The sequence below is a fragment of the Phascolarctos cinereus genome, unplaced genomic scaffold, assembly GCF_003287225.1.
Source record: "Phascolarctos cinereus isolate Bilbo 61053 unplaced genomic scaffold, phaCin_HiC Scaffold_2;HRSCAF=192, whole genome shotgun sequence".
Lineage (NCBI taxonomy): Eukaryota > Metazoa > Chordata > Mammalia > Diprotodontia > Phascolarctidae > Phascolarctos > Phascolarctos cinereus.
In genome coordinates, this window is record NW_027555625.1 from 181,434,363 (window position 1) to 181,457,790 (window position 23,428).

The window sequence follows — 23,428 nt, forward strand, 5'->3', positions numbered from 1 at the left end:
TGTCTTCTATGGGTTCATTTCTTTGAATTGCACATGTTGAACAGAAATTATTTCTCCAATCAAATCTTAAAATCTCAGGTTGTTGCACGTTGGGATACAAATCACAAAATGCTCTTGGCCAGTGAACTCATTAATTGGCTTTATTGATGAAATCCCTTGCAAATTTTCCTGTTTTATTCTTTTCTGGATGATACTTTTAACAAATTAACTTCAACTCTGTTTGTTTTACCTGGTCCAAAAATAATATTTCAAATAAGATGTCTCAATCAGTATCTTATATTTTATATTTTTATTGATGATCTCAATAGATTGGATAATCAACCTTGAAAGAAATTGGTAACACTTTTTTTTTCTTTCTATTTCAGCCCTAAATCTTAGTCAGGTTTCCACTTTCAAAGATTTCAACTCTTTTCCTACCCCTGGTGATCCAAGTTGTTAAATCAACATATTGATTTAATCTGTGCTCCCTGATACAGGGATTGTTTTAGAAGTTTCTCCTGGCAGGCACATTTAACTTGTTGTACTCTTTGACATTACTTACACCTTACAAGCAATTCATCTCCACTTTATTACTAAGAGATGTTTCAACATTTTCAGTCTCTCTCTCTCTCTCACTCTCCCCTCCCCTTTCTCTTTTTCTCCCCTATAGCTCCATATTGTAGTTTGACCCAGAGTCTGAAGAATGGAGGGATTGTGAATAGGACCAGGGGACCAGTTGGAAGTCGGGTACATTTTTTTTGCAAGCCTGGACATAGAATGATTGGCCATAGTAATGCGACTTGCAGACGCAACCCAAATGGCATGTATCAATGGGATTCCCTCACACCACTCTGCCAGGGTAAGAAATGTTTCCTTTCTCATGCCTGTCTTATACTTATGATTTCTTCAAAGTAAGGGATTTTTTTTTATTGCCTCAGTAACACCTTTACAATCAAATAAACAATGGCCAAAGATTCGATTGAATAAAAAATTGATAAATGTAACCACACATTTATTTAGCACCTAATATGTGCTTAGGACCAAAGATAAGAATGAAACAATTCCTGCCTTTAAGGCCTTTACAATCTATTGGCAGACAACAACAGCATATAGATATGTGCATACAAGATAATTAAGGACAATTTGCACAAGCATTTGAAGTGGGATAAAGGAAGGCTTTATGGATGAAGTCTAACCTGTTTTGTGCTTTGAAGGAAGCTAAGGATTTTAAGTTATAAAAAAGAAGAGGGAATACATTTCAAACTTTGGAGGTATCTTATACAAATGCCAAAGTTGGCAAATATCAAATCATTCAGTCTGGCTACACTATAGAGTAAAGGAGAATAATACAATATAAGTCTGAAAAAATAAACTGGAGGCAGATTGAGAAGGGCTTTAAATTTCACACGAAGAAATATGTATTTTTTTCTAGAAGCATTAGGAGACCATTAGAGATTATTGAACAGAGGAATGATGGTGAGAACTGTGTTTGAGAACAATTATTTTGGCTGTGTGGAAAATGGATTAGAGATCAGAAAAAGAAGAACCAAAGAAACCAGTTAAGAAATGATTGCTCTATTGTAGTGGAGAGGTGATGAAGACTTGAAATAGGGTAGTATGTGAATAGAGAGAAGGTGATAGAAGGAAGCAATAGTATAGTTATAGAATTGATGGCAACTGATGAGGTTAAGGAGGTAAGAGAGAATGATGATTCAACGATAACACCAAGATTGTAATCCTGAGTAACGAGATGGACAATTTTACTCTCAATGGGAATGAGAAAATAGAGAAGTTTGGAAGATTAGTGGATTTAGGGGGGCAAGATACTTTCAGTACAGATCAGGATCAAAGTTAGAAGGTGATTTATAAAACTGCTTTAGAAAGATTCTTGAGAAATATTGCCACTGAGTGCATGGAAAATTCCTCTGAGCACACAAACCTGCTCTTATAAAATGGTGTTTGGTTTTTTATATAATCTGAATATAGAAGAAAATTGTACATTTTCTTTTGATATTGTATGGATCTGTTCTATTATTTGTTTATAAAATATATTTTAAAATAAATTTTTATATCAAGTTCAAACTTAAAATTATTTTTGACAGCTATAATATATATAATTGAACAAAATATTTTCTTTATTATAATTTTCAGTCCCTCTAGGCTAGTTCCAAGATATTTAATTTATAATAGCTTCTTTAGAAATAATTTCATTTAGTCCAATAAATTATTCTCTAACATCTCTATTCATCATATGAATTAAAATTAAGTTCTCAAATAAGGTATTTTTATGGTTAATTAAGATGATGGTTTCATAGAGTTCGCAAAGCTATGCTTTTTACAATGTATACTATATATATTTATCCATTGTATGTTTATTTTGTAGATTAAAATTCTTACATCTTAAAGAGCTATCTATTTAAGCTTCTGCCTTTGGAATATATTCTAGTTTTCCTTTTCTATTTTTTTCTTTTTTTCATTATATACTAGATTCTGTGATATTACCCTAGTAGATATAATGAACACTTATACTTTATTCCACTGTTTCTGACAAGATGGAGTTAAAGAGATATCTTCTGTTCCTGTTGGGGGAGCTAGGTGGCATAGTAGGTATAATTAAGTGGCACAGTATATAGACTGCTGGGCCTGGAGTCAGGAAGATCCACACATATTGGAATTCAGTCCCAGACACTTACTTGCTATGTTTCCCTGGGTAAGTCACTTAACCTCTATTTGTCTCAACTTCCTCAGTGTAAAATGAGAATAATAGCAGCACCTATTTCACAGGATTGTTGTTGTAAAGATCAAATAAGATAATATTAGTAAAGAGTTTAGCACAGTGTCTGGCAAATAGTAGGCACTATATAATGCTTACTTCATTCTCCCCAACCCACAATCCTACCACTATCCCACCCCAGTCTTCAAAAAATAAAGTTTAAAAAACAAGAATGTACTTACAGTTTATTCCATTAGTATTAGTGATTGGCAGGTCATGTGACCTTTTGTTATATATGATAAATAATTCTTGTTTATCTGCCTATGTTTTTTCTCAATTGTTTTTTAATACTAATCTTATTTATGATTTTAGAATGATAGATAGATAGATAGATAGATAGATAGATAGACAGACAGACAGACAGACAGACAGACAGACAGACAGACAGATAGATAGATAGATAGATAGATAGATAGATAGATAGAGGCAGTGTGGCATAGTCATTAAATTACTAGCCTTAGAATCAGGAAGACCTAAGTTTAAATCCAGCCATGACACAGAGTAGCGGGGACAATCTAGGAAAATTAGTTAACCTTTCAGCGGCCCCCAAGCAATTTTCTTTTCTTTTCTTTTCTTTTCTTTTCTTTTCTTTTCTTTTCTTTTTTTTTTTTTGGCTAAGCAATGGGTAAAGTCACTTGCCCAGGGTCACACAGCTAGTAAGTGTCAAATGTCTGAGGCCAGATTTGAATTTAGGTCCTCCTGACTCCAGGGCTGATGCTCTATCTACTGCACCACCTAGCTGCTCTCCTCCCCAAGCAATTTTCAAAGAAAGTCTAAGGTGCCAGTCTATACTGATTAAGGAGATTTCCTTATTGTGAGTTTCCTATAACAGCAAAATCATAGGTCCAGTCTTATCTTCTATCCCATCTCATTCATTCGATCCTGTCCCATCCCAGTATGTGTGTATATACACACACATATATACAAATACATACATATAGATATTATATACTATACCTATAAGGTATTATATGCTACATATCAACACTATATATAGAGGGAGGCAGACAGAGAGGCACAAAGTAGGGTGGAGAAGACGGGAGTGATAGAGACAGGAAGAGATGGGGAGGGGAGGGATGCCAAAAGGGAGGGGGATGGGGATGGGGAGAGAGTGAGGTGGTTTGGAGAATCCTTTTGTTATTTGTATTATGATACAAGGTCATTTTTCTTTTGTGGATAGATGATGAAATACACAGAGGTTTTGTTAATATTTTATAGGTAGTCACTAGCAAATTAAGAAGTATTAACTTTCATTATCTCAAAAAGGCAGTATGTTGTAGTAAAACGAGTCTTTAAATAGGAGCCAGAGGACCTGGTCTATGTCCTACCTCTCTAATTTCTGAGATTTGTAATCGCTTTTCTTCTTTGAACATCTCTTTCCTCATTTCTAAAGAGCCATTACTCTTCCCAGTGCATCACAGTGATCTTATTGTCAGGATCAAATGAGATACTTTAACTGAAAAGTTTTACAAATACATAAAATTGTTATATGCATTTATATGATAAGATATGATACGGTAAATATGAATACATGGTTATCTAATAAATCACAGACATACTATATAATGTGCACACATGTATATATGTATGCATGCATACATGCATATATATAGGGAGACAGACACAAAGAGAGACACAGAGAGAGACAGACACAGAGAGAGAGAGAGATTGATTGTGGTTATTTATTGATGCTAAAAACCAACATAGAATAGGCTTGGATTCAGTGTAATTTTAACATTTATATTTGTGGGAGGCTTTTATTCTTCACTTTTTTTAGTTATGTCTCACTCTTTTGACCTATTTGGGGATTTCTTGGAAAAGATACTGGAGGGGTCTGAATTTTTTTCTCCAGCTCATTTTACAGATGAGGAAACTGATGCCAGTAGGGTTAAGTGATTTGCCCTGGGTCACATAGCTATTAAGTGTCTAAAGCCAGATTTGAACTCAGGAAGATGAGTCTTCCTGACTTCAGGCGTAGCCCTCTATTCACTGTGCTGTTCAGCTGTTCCTTATTCTTCATTAGATATAACTAAAATGTAAATATTTAAAATAGAACAAACCAAGCTTCTCTTGAGAGAGGGTTTTTTTTTCCTTTCCTTTATTTCTTTTTTTTCCTGGTTTCTCTCCATTTCTTAATTCCACATGTGGCTCTAAATCATAATTTTAATTTTTTTTAATTTACAAGTTTTTTTTCCTCCACCCCACCTCTCCTTATACTGAAAAAGGATGAACAAAATCTTTGTAACAAATATCAAATATTAAAATGGAATGAGGTATTTGTAAAATATTTAGCATATTGTCTGGCCCTTAGTAGACATACAGTAAATGTTTCCTTTTGCTAAAGTCATCACAGTTGGGTAGCTTTTCATATACAGATTAAGAGAGAGAGAGAGAGAGAGAGAGAGAGAGAGAGAGAGAGAATGTTTTTCACATTCTTCAGACAAAGCAAGGCAGCTACCAGAATGAAGACTTTTATGTTAATTCCCCAGTATTTCTCCTTATTGAGATTATTTCAGGTCAGACACAAATATTTCTAGTTAATGTAAAAAAAAACATCTATTAAAAAAATCTATCTATAAAAAGCTACCTAATTTTATTGACAACTTTCTGATCCTAACTTGAAAGTCAGGATGTGTGAGATAGTAGTTTTAAAACCAAATGAAATCAGTATCCATTTAATAAATTATGATATCTCCTCTGGGGTTTCTGAATGGAAAAAAATTCCCATTGTATCTTGTTGTTCAATTATAAATCATGCTGGGATTACCAATTTCTTAGAAAAATCCACAGCTCACTCTATGGGCAATTTGTTACCCATTTAACCAAGGTGTTAATATTATCTGGCCATTCTGTCATAGAATTAGAGAGAAGCTTTTAGGACCAAGTCTCTCAATTTATAGATGAAGAAACTGAGGAGCAGAGTGGGTGACTGTCAAAGGTCATACATAAAAGAACAACAAAGAACAACAATAGTTCATGCTTGTATAGCACATTGAAGTTTACAAATTGCTTTCCATATGTTTTTTAATCCTTAAAATGAACTTATGAGCTAAGAGCTATTATTAATATATTTTTCATTTAAGGAAGCTGAGGCTGAGAGAGGCCATGACTTGCCATGGGCATGGGTCACATAGAGAGTAAGTGACTAAGGTTGTTTGTCCTTGGTTCTTGAAGAGGACTATGACGTCTGAGAGGTGATGACATAACATAGAAATGAATTGGATTTCAGTGAGGGAGGGCTGTACAAAGTCACCAGCCTCATTTTCTCCTCTGGAGCCATCTAGGTCCAGTGGCAAGATATAGATCAGGAGAACAGGAGATGGCCCTGGATACAATGGGGGACCTTTTTTTTTTTTAAGGTCTTTAAGGTCTTTAATAGATCTCAGTTTGATTGAGGCAACACCCATTCAGTGATTAAGGCCAGGTAAGAAATGAGGCAGAGAATGGCCTCAATTACGTAGTTTAAAAAAAAAATCAGTCTGGGAGGGGAAGACCCTCAGAGTTCCTGGCCAAAATAGAAACAATTGCTATTGAAATTCACTCTGGGGGCAGAGCCAAGATGGCACAGTAAAAGCAGTGAATTGCTTGAGCTGTCCCCCAAACCCCTGCAAATACCTATACAAAATGACTCTAAACAAATTCTAGAGCAGTAGAACTCAAAAAAAGACAATGTGAAACAAATTTGCAGCCCAAGACAAATTGGATGGTTGATAGGAAAGATCTGTTGTACTGGGCTGGAGAGGAGCACAGTTGAGTGTGGGCCAGAGGAAACCTGGAACAGGACTCAGGGGACTGAATCATGGGAAGCTGTGGCAGTTTCCAGACTTCTCAACACACAAATGCCAAAGACAACTTAGAAGGTCTGTCCAATCTGGGTGAGAGAGGAGTGTGGTCCAGCCCTGGCCCTAGCACAGCCCCAGGGCAGTGGCCACAGTGGCAGTGGCTGTCTCCAGAGCTTTTGGCCCACAGAGAGTGGGGGGATCAGGTGGCTGATAAGAGGGGTATTGCAGGGATGTCTTTGCTGGTGCTAAGGCAGGATTCTCTTGTTTTGCCCGTGATTGGATCTGGGTCACAGTCTGGTCCTTGGTGAGGTGGAGCGCTGGTGGGGTAGAGCTTGTAGCAGTGCAGAAAGAATCCTTCTCATAGTTTCAAGGCAGAGAAGAGTGCTTGTGGTCACTTCATAGACCAGAGCTCAGGCCAGGAAAAGAGCAAGCACCTCACCCTTCATCATACCACTTTGGAAGAACAGAAAATTTACAGGTCCCTAGAAGTATCTCTGAAAACAGTTGCACAAAACTGCTGAAGTTTGGAACAGTACACCCTCCACACTGGAAGCAGAGCCCTACCTTAACAAAGAGTTAAAAAGTTAAGTAATTGGCAGGAAACGTGAGCGAACAGAGGCAAAAAACGCAGACCATAGAATGACAAAATGTTTGGTGACAAACAAGATCAAAACAACAAGAAGACAATAAAGCCAAAGTTCCTACATCCAAAGCCTCCAAGAAAAATATGATTTGGTCTCAGGCCATGGAAGAGCTTGAAAAGGAGTTTGAGAAGCAAGTAAGAAAATAGAGGAAAAACTGGAAAGAGAAATGAGAGTGATGCAAGAAAATCATGAAAAACAAGTCAACAGCTTGCTAAAGGAGACCCCCCAAAATACTGAAGAAAATAACACCTTAAAAATAGACTAACCCAAATGTCAAAAGAGGTCCAAAAAGCCAATGAGGAGAATAATGCCTTAAAAAGCAGAATTGACCAAATGGAAAAGGAGGTCCAAAAGATTACTGAAGAAATTAGAATGGAGCAAATGGAAGCTAATGACTCTTTGAGAAATCAAGAAATTATAAAACAAAACCAAAAGAATGAAAAAATAGAAGACAATGTGAAATATCTCATTGGAAAAACAACTGACCTGGAAAATAGATCCAGGAGAGATAATTTAAAAATTATTGGACTATCTAAAAGCCATGATAAAAAAAAAGAGCCTAGACATCATTTTTCAAGAAATTATCAAAGAAAACTGCCCTGATATTCTAGAACCAGAAGATAAAATAGAAATTGAAAGAATCCATTGATCATATCCTGAAAGAGATCCTCAAAGGAAAACTCCTAGGAATATTCTATCTGAATTCCAGAGTTCCCAGGTCAAGGAGAAAATATTGAAATAAACAGAAAGAAACAATTCAAGTATTATGGAAACACAATCAGGATAACATAAGATTTAACAACTTCTATAGTAAGGGACCACAGAGCTTGGAATATGATATTCCAGAGGGCAAAGGAGCTAGGATTAAAACCAAAAATCACCTACTCAGCAAAACTCAATATAATCCTTCAGGGGAAAAAATTTATATTCAGTGAAATAGAGGACTTTCAAGCATTCTTGATGAAAAGACCAGAGGTGAATAGAAAATATGGCTTTCAAATACAAGACTCAAGAGAAGAATGAAAAGGTAAACAGGAAAGAGAAATCATAAGAGACTTATTAAAGTTGAACTATTTACATTCCTATATGAAAGATGATATTTGTAACTCATGAGACCTTTCTCAGTACTAGGGTAGTTGGAGGGAATACACACACCACACACACACACACACACACAGAGGGTACAGGGTGAGTTGAATATGAAGGAATAATATCTAAAAAATAAAATTAAGGGATGAGAGGGGATTATACTGGGAGAAGGAGAAAAGGAGAGGCACAGTGGAGTAAATTGTCTCATGTAAAAGATGCAAGAAAAAAGCTTTTATAGTGAAGGGGAAGATAGGGGAGATGAGAGGGAATGAGTGAACCTTACTCTCATCAGATTTGGCTTAAGGAGGGAATAACATACACAATCAATTGAGTATGGAAATCTATATTACCCTACGGGAAAATACGGGGGAAGAGGACAAGAGAGGGGGGATGATAGAAGGGAGGGCAGATTGAGGGAGGGGGTAATTGTAAACAAATAGTTTTGAGGAAGGACAGGGTCAAATGAGAGAATAGAATAAACGGGGGTTGGGATAGGATAGAGGGAAATCTAGTTAGTCTTTCACAACATGACTATTATGGAAAGGTTTTGCATGACTACACATCTATAACCTATATCAAATTGCTTGCCTTCTCAATGAGGTTGGGTGGTGTGGGAGGAAGGGAGAGAATTTGGAACTCAAAGTTTTGAAAATGAATGTTAAAAATTATTTTTACATGCAATTGCAAAATAAGATATACAGGCAAAGGGATATGAAAATTTATCCTGCACTACAGAAAAATAGAAGGGAAAGGGGATAAGAGAAGGCGGGGAGGGGGAAGGGAGAGCATTCACAGCAACACTAAAGACAACTCTAAAAGATTGATGATGGAAATTGCCCTCTGCACCCAGAAAAAGAAATATGGAGTCTGAATGCAGATGGAAGCATACTATTTGCTCTCCTTTTCCTTTGTTGTTTTGTTTTGTTGCTTCATTGCCATGGTTCCTTCCATTAGTTCTAATTGTTCTTTACATCATGACTAATGGGAAAATATGCTTAACATGAATGTATATGTAGAGCCTATATCTAATTGTATGCCATCTCGGGATGGGGGGAGGGGGAAGAAATGGGAAGGGGAGAAAATCTAAAACTGAAAATCTTATGGAAGTGAATGTTAAAAACTAAAAATAAATAAATGTAAATAAAAAAAAGAAGAGAGGGCAGATTGGAGGAAGGTGTGTTTAGAATGCATGCCATCTTAGGGTGGAGGGAGGGGAGAGATGAGGAGAAAATTTGGAACTCAAAATCTTGTGGAGGTGAATGTTGAAAACTAAAAATAAATTAATTAATGAATAAAAAATAAATAATAAAAATAAAAATAAAAATAAAGAAATTCACTCTGAGCCAATCAGGACACAAATTATGACCAAGTGGTGCTTGGCCTGGGATTTACTGTTGGCCAATCAATGAGAGGCAGAATGATTTGGGTTTAAGGCATGGTCTTTAAGAAAAAAAAAAATCTAGCCTGTAAATCCCAAGATATCTTGTGAAGTTTCAGTGATAAAACTGACATTCCTTTCGGCAGAATACCCATAGCAAAGGTATGAAACCCTATGTGGACACATGGAGGAGAAGGGAAAGAAAAGGAGGGGAGCTGGAGGGAAGATGAAAGAGACAGAATGAGGTAGGATTTAGACTAATGTCTTCCTTATCTAGTCTAATTAGTGATGATATTAATAATAGGAGCTGAATTTCCTGGTTTGTTATTCAATACTCTTTCCACTAAATCAAGCTACTTTTGAACTGTGATTTTTGTTTGGTTTAGGTTTAAAGTTGATTATTGTTTGTCTGAACTGCTTAGAATATTACTAAATAGTTGTCACAAAATTTTTACGTGTATTGAGGGAAAAATGTCAGTTGATTCAAAGACATGATAATAAATAATATGGTAATTTTAAAAATGTTTCCTGTGAGGTTCCAAAGGATTGAGCTGAAAATAGGGGACATGAGGGCAGCAGGATGGCACAGTGGCTAAAGCATTCGACCTGGAGTCATCAAGTCCAGCCTCAGATACTAACTGTGTGAACCTGGGAAATTCACTTCGCTGTTATTTGCCTCAGTTTCCTCATCTGTAGATTGGAGACAATAAAAACATCAACCTCCCAAGTTTGTTGTGAAGATCAAATGATATAATAAGTATAAAACACTTAGCATCATGCCTGATACATAGTAAGCTCTCTATAATTGTTAGCTGTTATGACATTCTGTTGACTCCCTGCTGTTAACACATTAAAGGACACATTCATCAGAGTACCTCTCAGAGTCTTCTAAAATGTAGCCCCATATCTACCTAATTTTATCATCCAGTAGTCCTCCCAAAAATCCCTGTACTCTGGCCAGGCAGATCTCTTCACTTTTCCTACATATGCTATACTAGATGTCTTATTCTAAGCCTTGAATGACTCCCTGGTCTTGAATAAATTTAATTCCACCTATTCACATCTTACTCATACATGGAGAACAGCTCATTCCTTCCTTAAAATCACCATACTTTCTCTACTCAGCTCAGCCCAGAGTGGTTTCTCTTCTCTTAATTTCAATAGCATAGTCTCTGAACAAACACTCATTTGAATATTCCATCAAAGACTGCTTTACTTGGGTTCATATGTTTCTGCCTCTTTTTTTTCTGGCCTGAGTGAAAGGTAGTTAGTAAACTCTTAGAGATCAAGAACTCTGTCTTAAACATTTTTTTTTGGTATCCTCAAAACTCTTGGTACACTTTCTTGTCCCTTATAGTAGGGACATATTTATTGAATGTATAAATGAAAGTTCCTTATGATTTTCTGATCACTTAGAATTAACAAATTTATAACTTTTTATAACTGCAACAGAGCTTAGAGAATTATCTACTCCAACTACCTTGGTTAATAAATGAGGAAACTGAGTCCCAGAGAGGAGAAATGACTTGTCTTTGGTCAAAGCCTAGATTAGACTGATGTTGGTCCCTGTGTTCTTATTATGTCTAAGCAATAATAATAACTGAAACTGAAAAGTGCTTTGGAATTTCCAAAGTACTTTGAAGACATTTTCCAATCTGAACTCTGCAGATAATATTCCCCTATTCACAGATAATTTTTCATAGTGGAGTATATTCAGCACAGAAAGGAAGTAAAGGAAGAAATAAGTATTTACGAAGCACTTAAAATGTACCAGGCAATGTGCTAAGCATTTTACAAATATCATTTCATTTGATCCTCACAACAATTCTGTGATATAGGATCTATTATAATCTCCATTTATAGCTGAGGAAATTAAAGCAGACAGAGGTTAAGTGATTCACCCAGTATCTTTTTTGTAAATGTCTGAAATCACATTGGAACTCAGGTCTTCTTAACTCCATATACAGCATTCTAGCCACTGTGCCACCTTGCTGCGTCTGGGGTTAAATAGCTTGACCAAGGTCACACAGATCAAAAACATTGCAGCCAGGATTCTAGCCTGATTCTTCTGACATAAATCCTACCCTTTTGTTTTGTTTTGTTTTTACATTAAGAAGCCTCCTAACTAAAACTACCTACAGAATAAAATCATCTGATATTAACAGGAATTTTTTTTTATTTATACAGCTCTAATTTATATTTTCTCTATTTCTAAATGGTTTCTGAGGCTCTATCACATTTAAAATTCTTGCAAAGTAGCATTTCCATTATAATATATAGTTTTTTTCTATCTCAATTGACATTTAAAATATGTTCTTTATCAAAATATGAGGATATAGAACTTCATTTTTGATATTTTATCTTAAATTATATGACTATCATTAAATAAGCTTTTGATGATTTCTAAAAATGAATGCTCATTTAATTAATAGTAGAATAGATTGCATAAATAGGTGAGGATAAAGGGAGAAAAGGTTATCAGGATTTGCAAGAGACATAGCCAATATGAAAATATCAGTAATTTATATTGTAAAGGCCTTTTAATTAAGTCTAGAGAATCAGTAAAACTGGTTTCACTGAATTTAATTTGAAACTAAGTGCATAATTACAGAAGTAAGTAATAATTATAGCAAAATCTCATTGTATTCATTATTTAAACTACCTTTTTCATAAGATTATTTAAAAAATTTTTGGCATGATAGAAAACAATCTAACAGGACATGTATATGTAAATATGATCCAAAAGCATGACATGCATATACATTTGTACAGGTATGTACATGTGCAGATATATGCATGTTGTGGTCAGTTTACATTTTAAATCATTGTGAATTTAGAGCAACAACAACTAGCATCATATGATTTACAATTGTAAAGAATATTGGACGTAAACTAGTATAATGATCTTGTTTTATGGATGAGAAAACAGGGCCAGAGAGATTAAAGAACTTGTTTATGATCATCTTGAAAATCCGTGAAAGAGACAGATTAGAACCAAATCCTATGGCTTCAAAGTGATATCGTTGAAGATTTATACACGTGCGTGCATGTGCGTGCGCGCACACACACACACACACCCCACTGGGAAAAGAAGGTAGTATTAATTAGAGACAATATAGGGTAGAAAACTCAAATTATATTTTAGTGCACTTGAGCAATTAAACAAGATAGAGATATCCAAAAATAAGATTCTGATGAGAATCACATAGGATCATGGCGAAATTGCAGTCTATACCAATGAATGGATTGTTGATATATTTGAGACTTAAGTATCTAAGTAACCAGGAAGAAGTGAAAAATATTAGGATTTCATGCACTCAAAGAATATGACTGTTGTATATAACTCTTAGGTACTGAAGCTATAAGCATTTATGTAAAGAAGTAACAATCAATAGAAGCAGTGCAGCATAATGGATTGAGTCACCTTATATGTACACCCTCGGTAGAATTTAAGCTCCCAGAATGCAAGGACTTTTGTTTTTTGTCCTCACAGCTATTTCATTGTCTGGCATATAGTGGGTAACTAATAAATGTTTGCTGATTGCTTTTAAACTCACTGAAGGAAGAATCTTGGCAGCCTCCAAGGCTCTAGGAGTAGCATCTTGCTTATAAGAGCTAAATAAATATCTATTGAGCATTAGAGTGATAGTATATATCAGTTTTCCCCTCAAATATAATTTTATTATTTATTATAATTGTATATACATATATATATATATAAATACATGTGTGTATATACATATCTTTATATAAATAATATACATAATCTTATATAGTTACTATTTTTAATATACAGAAAATTCCTTTTTGGATTTAAGAAGGACAATACAATTTATAGGATTTTATAAATTATACTATGAAATAGGAGAAATGTATTTCATTGGTAACATAAAACTCTGTCCTCTGTTGACCTTTCAAATTGTTTCCTTCAAAATATCTGCATTGCTTCTTATCTTCTGTACAGACAGACATGTTTTGTCTCCTTCAGGCTTCATTTCCTGCCTCAAAGCAAGAAACTGTGCCAAGCAGCTGTTTTCATTATCAATACACTAATCCTATTCATCTCAAGGATAACCCTGAATTAGAACTGAAAATTTCAGCATTATCTCAAAGATCCAGTTAAATTGGTACATCTCAGCTGCATCACTCTTGAGTTTCCCATTTTAAAACGAGAATGAGTTCCAAGAAGCTATTCCTTTTAATGCTATTATTCTCAGTATCTTTTATATGCTGTTAGCATTTACTTTGACTGTTATTCATTTAAACTAGGCTAGTTTTTTGCAAGCAATAAAGAATAGGAAAAATGGTCTTTCCTAAAAATTGCAGAGTTCTTAGGCTTCTCTTCTTAGAACCAAATATACTTACTCAATAGATAGATATGATCACTTCTCTTTCAAAAAGAAACAAATTCTTATTAGATCATTGAAAATGTTGTGAATGCCTCCAACTGGAAAATGTGCTGAGTACGTGAGTATCAGTTAATGATTTTGAAACTTTTTTTTTGCCTAAATGTTTTGCTTAATAACAGACTATGGGAGTGCATATATGAGCATCACGTATTTAAAGCACAAGTTTATTTTATTCTATTAAACTCTTAATTGTGCGTGAATTAAAGTAGAATGCTTGAAATATAAATGGGTATGGATTTAAAACATGCAAATTATAGTGTTAAATATGTATTTAAAGACAAGATTTACTTGTCAATCATATCTTGTATTACTAGGGCTTATTTAGCAAATTCTAATATTTAGTCTGGATTCAATGAATGACATTCAGTGTTCTGCAGAATTTCATATATTTAGGTCTTTATTTTTGTTGGCTTCATATCAAGTTTGCGCAAGCAAACTATAGCATCAAGTCATAAATGAAGATGGTGATAGCAGATAAACTTAGTATTGTCTTAGGGTGTGCAGCGCCATGCACATAGTTTGTGCTTAATAAATCCTTGATGTCTGCAAAAATAAATTTTGTATAATTACAACAGTTTAAGTGAAAAGATCACTAAAAAGAAGCGGAACAATGAGTAAATGAAAAACTAACAACAGTCCCAGAGAACAGGAAAACATATCTCCCTCTTCTCAGTAGAGAATTGAACAATGAATAAAGAATGTTTTATACATTGTTGGACTTAACCACTGAATCAAGTGTTCTTGTTTATTTAAAAAAAAATAGCCCAAGAGAAAGGATCAATTTAGATAATGAGGACCACATAGGAAGGTATGTTCTAGAAGTAATTGTGATTTTTTTAAAGTCATCAATAAAACTATTTTATTATGGTTTATTCAATGTGTTAAATATAATTAAATAACATTATTTTATTAATGTTAATTACCTTGTTAATTTGTTGGCTTACAGCCAAATTAGCAATCTAGGCCCAAAGCCAATTTTGGGGGCCTAATTTTTTTTCCAATTTTTCTATAAATAATTACCAAACTAAATATTTTTATTTTGAAAACTAGTTTTGGATCATAAGGAAATCCTACCTTATGGAAGTTTGTTATCTACCCTGCAACAGGGATCATTATTTATTACTCTTTTTTACACATATGGGAACTATGTTCACTATATGCTCATTTATCCTCTACTGGTCCTGCCAACAGTGGAAATGAATACTCAAAGCATCATGTCCTTTCATGATATGTTACTCATTCATTATGCATATTCCTTCCTTTGCAGTATACAAAAGCATTCATCAAACATACATGTGCAGATGACAGTGAGCATTACCAAGAGAGTTTATTAAATAACCACATTTCTAACCCATCAAACTATAGTATGAAATTGTCACCAATGTGATAAGCACAAAAAAGGTACAGTGTTGGGAGAATATATGAATCAGGTATTGAACTCATGCACACACAAACTCCAAATATATCCCTAAGTTAATCAATCCAAAAGCATTTATTAAACATCTACTAGAAGCCAGACTAGAAGCTTCGTGTTAGAGGTAAAAAGGGGAAAATGAAATAGCTCTTTCGCTCAAGGAGCTTACATTCTATCTGGTAAAACTCCATGTGCTTGAATAAGTACATATAAAAGATATGTCATGTACTATGTTAGTTGCTGGTGGCAGAAAGACAAAAATTAAAATAGACTCTACCCTCAAGGAGTTTATATTCCATAAGAGTGGGGGTGAATGGGACAACATGTACACATCTAAGTTTGGGGTAGAGACTAAACTTATGCTTCTGTTAGTATAGGAAACTCACAGAGGAAGTAACTCCCTCTAAAAATACAGCTTGGCATCTTCTCTATAACTTATAATCCTTAAAGAGTTAGTGAGTTATGAGAAGTTATAACTTACCCAGGATCTCACAGTCAGTATGTGTCAGAGATGGGAGCTAAATCTAGGTCTTCCTGGCTTTCTGGCCAATCTTCTATCCTCTAGGCCATGCTGCTTCTACATATAACTTTTTACAAAACAAATAAAAGATAAAATCAGAATCTGTACAGTAGCTGGAGGCCTCAGGAAAAGCCTCACATAGGAGGTGGCAGTTCACTCCTTGGTTCCTTGGTTGTTTGTCCTTTGTTCTCTAAGAGGACCATGACATCAGGAGGGTAATTGTCATGACTTGCAAGTGAATTAGATTTAAGTGAGAGAGGGCTGTACAGTCATTGGCCTCACTCTCTCTTCTGGAGCCGTGTGGGTCCAGTGGCAAGATACAGATCAGGACAACTGGTGATGGCCCCGGAAACAGCAGGAGACATTGGCTTTTTTAAGCTGAGGTCTCATTTGACTAAGGCAAGGCACATTCATTGATTAAGGCAGGTAAGAAATGAGGCAAAAAGTGGACTCTTTTAGCTAACAAAAAAAAACATAAAACAAAAACAAAAACCAGAAACAATCTGAGAGGGGAACACCCTCAGAGTTTCTGGCCAAAACAGAAACAATTGCTATTTACACTCACTTTTAGCCATTATAGCCCAAACAATGATCAAGTGAGTCTTAGACTGGGACTTATTGTTGGCCCATCAATGAGAGGCAGAGTTTAAGGCATGGTTCTTAAGAGGATCTAGCCTGTAAACTCTAATTTATCTTGAGAGGTTTCAGTGATCAAAATTTATATTCCTTTGGGCAGAGCACCTGCAGGTAAGAATATGATTCCCTGTGTGGATAGAGGGGAGATGAGGGAAGGAGAGGAGGGAGGTATGGAAGGAAGGAAGGAAGGAAGGAAGGAAGGAAGGAAGGAAGGAAGGAAGGAAGGAGCAAGCTGCGTTGCCCAACTGGAATTGGCCTGTTAGGTCCCCAATGGGGCAGGTACTCCTACTCACGAATTCTTGTTTGTCCGTCATTCTTGAAGAGGACTATAACATCAGGAAAGTGATGTAAACTGAATTTCAAAGGTAGAAGAAGTGAGGTGGAAATGAGAAGGGAATATGCTCCTCACATAGCAGACTGCGTATGCAGAGGCATGGAGATGAGAGATGGAATGCTATGTGAGAGGAGCAGTTTGTCAGGACCGTACAATGTTGGAAGGGTAGTAAAGTTTTAAGATTTAATAGAAAACATTTAATAGGAAATTGAAGAAAGTGGCTGACATTTAGATCATAAAGTCAAGGATGAGGAAACTCCTGCTAGGCTTAAACCACTAGGATAAATCTAATAGGATGAAATTGAATGGAGAAAAGTATAAAGTCTCATACTTACATTCAAAGAATCATCATCGTAGGTTGAGATAAGGCGGATATAGCTACATAGAAATTAGTCTTCAAAATTAAAAAAAAAATTGGGGACTGCAGCAAAGTCTGCAAAAATAAAGTGGATTATGACAGCCAAAGTTAATATAATCCCAGGTAATGTTGAGAAATATCAGAAGAAGTTCATTATGCCACAGTTTACCCTACCCTGATCAGACCACAACTGTAATACTTCATTTCTAGCCACCACATTTTTGGAAGGAAGTAAATAAATTGTAAAGTATTCAGTTCTTTTGCTTTATGATGCTGGAGCAAAATAGGAGATATTAGTGGATGTTAATGGTGGCAGATTTGAAGTCAACATAGGAATGGATTTTCTAACAGCCAGAGCTACCCCAAAGGAGAATGTGAGATTGCCTTGGAGGATAGCGGTTCCCTTTGCTGGAAATCTTTAAGCATAGGTTGGATTGTTCTAGAGAAGACTCTTATACAGCTTTGTTCCCTTTCTGAATCTGGGTTTTTTTGTATGAATATATTTAATGTTTCTAAATAGTAATGACAGAAATTGTAGGTGATGGAGTTGATTTCAGAAGCAAATTTTGTTAGGAAGGACAATGTTCTGTACATAGCAAATGTCTGGTAAATATTTGATACATATGAAAAGTTTTGTGTATAGTAAGTATCTAACAAATGTTTGTGCATATATAGTGCTCCCTATTCAATAGATGCCTAAAAGTTGTCAATTGAATATTAACTGGTTACATTATTTGCATATAAGTTGAATCATGACTGTATTGAATATATTTCAAAGACAGGTATATATTAAAATGGCATGAAAACATAGATAAACAGTGACAGCAAAGTATATTACAGGATGAAAGAATTTCAGAGAAAGAAGGAACCCCAGTGGCTATCTAGTGTATGAAGTCTTCAAATGAGACTCCTAAGACATGGAAATGCTTATTTTTTTCTAATATCAATAGTGAATAACAAGCAAGCAAAAAAAAATGTAGTTGATACTGAGGTTAAGTATAGACAGCTCAAAGTGATGTTGAATTTTAGCATTTATTAAGTAAAATTGATTGATGTAGAAAAAAAAATGGATAGTTGTGACTCCAAAGTATTTTTTTTTGGTCAGAGCGGTGTGAAAAGTGGGGTCACTGGATCAAAATAGAAACCAACTTCCTGCTAATGACAGTTGCTTAATATCAATTGATGCAAGAGAGAAAGGTACTGGAGGAAGAAATAATTTGTGCAAGGCACAGGAGTAGCACAGATAATTTAGAATCAGAGGGAAGAATAAGTGGTAAGGAAAGCAATTTGAAGACTAGAAAGTGAAAAGATATAAAATGAACATGTTAGAAAAGGAGGGAAGAAAGAATAAACCTGACATAATGATTTGCTTCTCTGGTAATAAAGGCAATCATACATAGTTTTCCTTTTTCTAAAGTGGACAACCTTTACAAGTTTAATTCCAATTCCCTTTGCCCAATTTCCAGGAATTACTCATTAATTAGAATAATGCATCTTTACTGTTCACATTTAGCATTCCCTGAATACCCCAAAGCAGTCTCCTTTCACTTTATAGCAGAATCATGATGAATGCTAATTAGAACTAGTGTGTTGAAAAATGCAGAATTTGCTGAAGATGAAAGCACTACTATTTGCAATGATTGGCAGAAATCTCCTGACCTTCTGGACGAAGAGCCAAGCAGATGTCATCTTTTTTGCTTGTTTGTTTGGTTTTGTTTAAGAATCACCAGCACTTAGAAGTGACTGAGGAATTACCAACTTGATACTTTCTTGAATAAATGAAAATCCCAAGTTTGAAGGTTACTTGCCTAAAGTTGAAAAATGAACCCTGCCACAGCCACTGAATAGTCACACAGCTTTGCCCAAAGAAACTAACAGGCTAGCCCTCCCTGGGTATTTTGTTGCATAGTCTGAGAGAGAAGTGGAGGTGGGGAGGGAGGGAGAAGAAGCAGGAGAGCAAGGGCAGAATTTTCTACTTCAGCAGGTGATGCTTTCACAATTGTTGTTCCTAAATCAATAAGGAGTAAGGATAATAAAACACCCTGTGTGCAATTTAAGATGTCAGTTGACATTGAAGACTAGGCTGTGGTATTTTATTGAAGAAGCACTGTGGCGGACAATACCCAAAAAATTCACAATACCTGAGAAAATATCAATCCCTGGTAGAAAAGTGAGGCTAGAGATATAACAGAATATCAGGGCTGGGCATGTGTATCTACGTATATTCGCACGATACCAACTGGCATTGAAGAATGAACTTAGGTCATTGAAGTGGCAGATGTTTTAAAACATTATGGTAGCTAAATACAGACAGGGTAGAAGAGAGAAGGAAATTAACAGCTGAAAAACTGATACAGCAAGGTCTGTCCCCCATGTGTAGCATGGGATTGTCATTGTGTAGCTTGAAGGGAGGCAGAATAGACAGTTCTAGCCTCTTTTCCCTCCACTCTTCTCTAAGAAAGACTTTATTTCCTGCCAGTAGAGGAAGCAAGCAAGAGTTTGGGACCAGAAGTTTGGCCAGTCTGCTCTTCTCAGGAAAACGGGGTGACAGGCTAGAATTATATCTTTCAGTTCCTTTAAATATTATTAGTCTATGAATATGGATGCACCTAAATGTTCAGTCCTTGATTCTTTGTTTTGCTGTCTGGATTATCCCCTCTGAAGATCTCATTTACATCCTAATTTCAGCTATCCTCACCTAACCCGATATGAATAGCTCCCAGATCTACAGCTGTAGTCCTAACTTCCTTTTTGAGCTTGTTCTGTTGTCTTCAACTCCTACATATTTTCATTTGGATGTTGTGCTATTAATTAAAATACATTATACCAAATATTGCAATCACCTTTGAGCCCAAACTATCTCCCCTTCTTAGAACCATAGAATGTGAATGATAAAGATAGAACATGGTGATAAAAGTTAAAGCATGTTTTACAACACTGTAAGGTTTACAAAGCTTCAATACATCTCTATGGAATCTGTTTCATTCATTAATTTCTATCTATCTAGACTATGTATTAGGTTCCTAAATGGTCTCTTTGCTTCTAGTCTCTTCCCTCTGCAACAAGTCCTCCACACAGCTGCCAAAATATTTATTTTAGCCACAGATATGACCATGACCCTGCCTTGCTCAAAAATCTTTGTGTCTCCCTATTGCCTATTGGATAAAATACCAATTCCTAAACCTGGCTTTTAAATTCTTCCACAATCAGACTCTAAACTTAATTTTGTTTTATTTCATATTTTATTTCACTGTCCTCACATACTTTACTTTTTAACCATGACTAGATTTCCCCCCAGAACTCAATATTCCATCTACTTTATCCATAGTCATATGTAATCTGCTCCACTATCCCAGATTCCCATATCTGAAATGAGCTTCCCTCTTGAATTTGGCTCTCAGAAACCTTACCTTCCTTCATTGATCATCCTAGGGAGTAGATCCTCAGGGAAAGCTCTAATGCCTTCTGATTTTTAATAATCCCTCTCTTTTCAAGTTGTCTTACCTTAACCTAGATACATATTTTATACTTTCCTCCTCCTCCTATCTCCCCTAGTAGCCTGTAAGCTTCTTGAGGACAAAACCTGTTTTATTTTTGTTTTTATATCCTCATTAACTATCACAGTGCCTTGAACAAGCTGATATTTAATAAGTATTTACTGAATTTTATTTTAAAAAAGTTCCCTCAAAGCAATTCTTTGTGTCAGGTTGTATTACAGATTTAAAAAAAGAATATTTCCATTTCACAAATGAGGAAATTGAGACAATTATTGCCTCCTTCCTGTACTTTGGGAACCTCCTAATCTGACTCCAGTATATCCTTTCTCCAAACCATCTTGAGCACTCCTGCCAGATTAATCTTCCTAACACTCAGCTTTGACCATGTGCTCCTGACTGGCAACAAGACTAAACCTAAACTCCTTGGCATTTTATTTAAGGTCCTGAAAAATTAGCCCCTTACTGATCATAATTTTTTCTAGTTACTCCTCTGTATGAATGTTCTGCTCAAGCCACTCTAGTTTACTTACCATTCCCTGAACATACTTTGTGTTCTCTGGCTTCTCGGTTCTTATTTTAGACCATTCTGTCCAATGAGAAAGACTTTTCTTGTCCTCTGCCTAACCATACTCTTAGAAACCCAGCTCAAATCTTACCTCTTTGATAAAGTACCCAACTCTATGTGTATGAAGTAGCATCAACTTCATGTTTGTTATTTGTGTTACTGCTATATCTGGGATCTGTTTGTATGGAACTTGTACATGGGACCTCATAGAAAAGAAGACACTTCTAGGAAAGCCACCCTGTGTATGGCATGTGTTTTGAAATATTACTAGGAATTTGGAGTTGTATCCAGGACTGAGAAGATACATACAAGCTCTACGTTGGTGATGGGAAATTCTTGCTATTTACTTTTACAGACTTATGTAGAGCAAAGTAAGCAGAACTGAGAGAGCAGTTATACATAATACTTTCAAAAGTACTACTAAAGGAAATTTGAACATTGAGAAAAAAAGTAAACAAACGAACAATAAACTCCTTGAAGTCAACAATGGATTAAGTATAACCTTATTCTTTATGGAATACAGCTGGAGGACTACTAGGGCACAACATTGTGTTTGTTACAGATGCATTCGGCATGTCAGATTTTTCTTTTAATTATTTTTCTTTGTCATAAAGGGGAGTTCATTTTGAAGAGGGCAGAGTTGAATGAAGTAACTGATGCAATCATAAGACATCAATGAAGTATACATGAAAAGAAGTAATGATCATTAAAAGCAAAGAGTTTGCTTGGGTTTTCCAAGACCCTTTTGTCTATGTTTTTCCTTTATGGTTTAGATGGTATAAAGAACACCGATATTAGAATCATTAGACTTAGGTATGAATCCAAGGTCCTCAACTCACAACCTTTGTACCTTGGGCAAGTCACTAAACCTCAGAACCTCTTATCTGTAAACTGAGGTGATTGGATTACACCCTTCCAAAACTTTAGAGCTTAGGGGATATAAAAAAAAATGAAATGAATCAGACTTTTCTCTTATCAGGGACATAATGTCAAAGACAGATACAGATATTCATAAATATAATATAAAATGAGACAGGATATTTGCAAGGAGAGTTCAAATGAAGTGCCATTTTAGATTCCAGGGGTGGAGGAGGGATCAAGGGATCACTGCCTGAGAGAATTTGAGATGACTCCTTGGAGAAGGTAGAATTCTAACTGAATTCTGAAGGATGAATAAGATTTCAAAAGGGATATTAGGGAATTTGATGTAGAAAGGGACACAGGTGAGAAAGTGCTACAGGTACAGAAGGATTAGTGAGTCCTCCAGTTTGATTGGATTATATTGTATGTAGAGGGCCTACAATGAGACATGGCAGGAAAGGTAGGGATGTGTGTTGACTGTGGAAGGCCTGGAATGTCAGGCTAAGAAGTTTAGATTTTAAACAGCATACAATAGGGAGCCACTGAAAAGTTGTACCACAATCATAGATTTTTCTGGCAGAGGGATAAATGTCATTTATGCCCCTAGAAGTGAGAGCCTTAGCTTATTTAGTTCACATTCAGTACAATGCCTGGGATATAATCATTAACTCTTACATATGGGCTATGTAAATGAAATTTTGATTCCATTTTCTACTTTTGCTCTTTCATTTCTAATTCTATTACTTTTAACCTTGCCCTCTATTCTCTTGATAAGGGAAAGCTTTCAGGGACTGTTGGTTTGAAAGGATTTTGTACTCTGATTCGAGTTCTTTGTGAATCCTAAAAAAAAATACAGAAACTAGGAGTCTAAAAGAGATTGTACATATAGATAATGCAGTAAGTTACCTTACCAAAAACCATTCTGTTGATTGGAATCGAAGAATGCTGTGCCTGCACTGAAAATGAAGATAAGAAACACTTCTGTTAATCACTTTCCAGTGCTTTGGCACCTTTTTTACCCACCATTTAGCTTTTCAGTGCCCATCCAAAATAAAATGCTCTTTAAATGAAACTCAAAGGATTTTTAGAATGAAACTTCTGAAACAATTTCAATAATCTTTTAATTTACTATGAAGAGGAAATACTTAAATATATTTTTTCTTCTTAAATCCTTTGACCATGACAACAG

At 35.5% G+C, this 23,428-nt stretch overlaps 1 protein-coding gene across 1 annotated transcript in view; it reads left to right on the forward strand.

Annotated features, from left to right (window-relative positions):
• Positions 1 to 23,428, forward strand: part of CSMD1 (CUB and Sushi multiple domains 1) — a 1,378,384-nt gene that overhangs the window by 1,152,947 nt on the left and 202,009 nt on the right. Inside the window, exon 46 of the mRNA XM_078149151.1 lies at positions 650 to 838. Coding sequence (XP_078005277.1) covers positions 650 to 838 — 189 coding nt within the window. The remainder of the gene's footprint in view (positions 1 to 649; positions 839 to 23,428) is intronic.